The sequence below is a fragment of the Octopus bimaculoides genome, chromosome 7 (assembly GCF_001194135.2).
Source record: "Octopus bimaculoides isolate UCB-OBI-ISO-001 chromosome 7, ASM119413v2, whole genome shotgun sequence".
NCBI lineage: Eukaryota > Metazoa > Mollusca > Cephalopoda > Octopoda > Octopodidae > Octopus > Octopus bimaculoides.
The window spans coordinates 19667540-19670673 of NC_068987.1; the positions used below are offsets into that span (position 1 = coordinate 19667540).

Below are 3134 nucleotides of genomic sequence, written 5' to 3' on the forward strand. Positions count from 1 at the left end.
AAAATGAAGTGTGTGTGTGTGTGTGTGTATATATATATATATATATAATTATCTCTGTTCCCTATGCTGGCATGGGTTGAACGGTTTGACACGGCCTTGCAAGCCAGAAAGCTATTTTACACATACATGTATGTGTGTGCAAAGGAAGTGGGGTTTGTGTATCTATCTTGACATAGTGTGAGCATTATAACCATGTGTCACCACCATACAGTGGAGGCGCAATGGCCCAGTGGTTAGGGCAGCGGACTCGCGGTCATAGGATCGCAGTTTCGATTCCCAGACCGGGCGTTGTGAGTGTTTATTGAGCGAAAACACCTAAAGGTCCACGAGGCTCCGGCAGGGGATGGTGGCGAACCCTGCTGTACTCTTTCACCACAACTTTCTCTCACTCTTACTTCCTGTTTCTGTTGTGCCTGTAATTCAAAGGGACAGCCTTGTCACACTGTGTCACGCTGAATATCCCCGAGAACTACGTTAAGGGTACACGTGTCTGTGGAATGCTCAGCCACTTGCACGTTAATTTCACGAGCAGGCTGTTCCGTTGATCGGATCAACTGGAACCCTCAACGTCGTAAGCGACAGAGTGCCAAGACCACCATACAAGCAGCATCATTCATTCCCAATCTTCCATATAAATATGCCTGATCATGGGGAAATAATACATTAAGTGAAGCTAGGTAAGGGTTGGTGACACGAAGGGCGTCAGGCTATAGAAAACCTGCCTCAAAAAATTCCAAAGATGGAAAAGTAGAAGCCAAAACAATGACAATGATGAAGCTCCATGTTGTTGCTGATGTTTAACCTCAGGTCTGTTGAACTGTTTTCTGATCCAAATTATTCTGTGACCAAAATCATTTTTCTTTGTCCCAGACTGTATCAACAACATCATCTTTTTAAGGTAATAAGGTAATATTTAAAGGAGACTTGACAGCTATTTCTAGCAGGTTGTGCAATCACATTGATACTTTCTTTCACTGGCCCAAGAAAGTGAACATTGTATTGTGTCCTACTATTAAACTTTTTTTTTAAAACTAAAATGGTAGCAAATAAAGGTGCCATTGAAACAGATCTAAGTGGTCTGGAACAAGAACAGGATCAAAGAAATTAATCAGAAAGCCAAAACAAAGAGAAACAAAAGACACTTGTGTTAGCTACTTACTTGAAGTAATGCAATAAAGAGAAAAAACTGGTTAGCATATCTCCCAAACTGCTCAAACAAAAACTTTGGAAGAAACGAGGCAAAATTGTATTTGGCAGTGCTGAAATAAAGGGAAAAGAAGAACAATGAAAGAAACATGAAAAGAAGAAGAAATACAGACAAAATATGTCAAGTGCGTATATATATATATATATATATATATATATATATACCATCATCATTGCTTAATGTCCATCTTCCATGCATGCATGGGTAGGATGGTTGACAGGAGCTTGCCAGATGAAAAACTGCCCTAGGCTACTGTGTCTGTTTTGGCAGAGATTTTATGGCTGGATGCCCTTCCTAGCACCACCCACTCCACAGAGTGGACTCAGTGCCTTTTACATGCCACTAGCACAGCGAGGTTAGTTTTGGCATGAATTTTACAGCTGGATGCCCTTCCAAATGCCAACCATGTTACAATGTAGACTGGATGCTTTTAACGTGGCATATATAAAAAAAACAAGGGAGTTGAATGAAATTAAACTTGTCCTTATCATCAATGACATTATTGCAACTTTCACGTTTTTGTTCAAAGACTGAAAATGATAGGCACTGATACCACACTTGTATTTAGTACTGACTCACACAAAATCTCTTGTGGTGACTTCTGGCTCTTTACATTCTGAGGTCAGATACCACTGAGGTCAGCTTTACTTTTCACATCTCCAAGATTGATAAAACAAAATACCAGTCAAGTACTGAGATACTGATGATATCAACTAATCTCCTTCACCAAATTTCAGGCTTTGTGCTTATGCTAGAAACATTTACTGTGTTACAATCTAGAAGTAGCAGTAATAGTAATAATAATAAAGCAACAATACTCAGGGATATGCCAATACAGACAGATAGAGAAATTAAGGCCAATATGCCAGATATAGTTGCCAGAGATCACCAAGAAAAAAAAATGCTTTCTAATTGATGTATCGGTACCAACAGATGACAATGTTTCTCTAAAAGAAATGGAGAAACTTTCAAAATACAAAGACCTGGAAATAAAGGTAACTCGAATGTGTGGATTCTACTATAAATCTGGGCCAACCTTGTGAGTGGATTTGGTAGCTGTAAATAATCCTTTTTCTATAGGCACAAGGCTTGAAATTTTAGAGGAGGGGGTAGTCGATTACACTGATCTCAGTGGAATTTTAACCCAGAACATAAAATTATTATAACTGAAAGAAGACCTATGTGTGTGTGTGTGTGTGTGTGTATGTGTATGTGTGTGTGTGTTTGTGCGCGCGCGCGCGTGTGTGTATAAAAGGATGCCTGTCTGTGTGTCTGCATGAGTGGCTTTGCATTTCCCTCATCTACATACATATTCGCTTGCTGATTACAAATAATGGTCTTGTTCATATGTCCTGCTTGCAGTCCACTGCAAAAGCTTGTCCAGGCTTTTTTTTTTTTTTACATGCCTTGACATCTTGCACAATCTTTGTAGACAAAAACCTCATTCATACAAAATTGTTTGCTTCCGATTCTGCATGTGGGCATGTCTGAATAGTTTGTTATTCGATAGCTTGGAAGATTATTTATCACACTTGGAAACAAGCAGGGATTAACAACAGGAAGGGTATGCAGAAGCAGAAAACTCTGCTCCAACATACACTCATCTGACCCATGCAAACATGGAAAAGTAAGCATTGAAATGATAATTCAAATTCATGTTGTAGGACAAGTTTCAGTTTCAATAAAAACCATATTCTCTAAAAACAAAGTGAACACTTCTCTCTCATTTCTCCGACACAAATCAACATGCATATATGTGGTGAGATTCAGCATAGTTTCCATATGGCTTTGAAGACACAAAGCTACCAGACTGTTTGACAGGGAAAATAACGACAATGTCACAGTTTGTAGGTCAGCAATTTTTGGAGGTGTGCAATGGGAAACACAAACACACACACACACACACACACACACACACACACACACA

At 39.3% G+C, this 3134-nt stretch overlaps 1 protein-coding gene across 10 annotated transcripts in view; it reads right to left on the reverse strand.

Moving 5' to 3' along the window:
* Positions 1-3134, reverse strand: part of LOC106872891 (probable phospholipid-transporting ATPase IA) — a 427279-nt gene that overhangs the window by 169979 nt on the left and 254166 nt on the right. For all 10 annotated transcript variants that reach the window (XM_014920050.2, XM_052969323.1, XM_014920053.2 and 7 more), the window contains one exon: positions 1160-1259. In XM_014920050.2, the coding sequence (XP_014775536.1) occupies positions 1160-1259 (100 nt within the window). The remainder of the gene's footprint in view (positions 1-1159; positions 1260-3134) is intronic.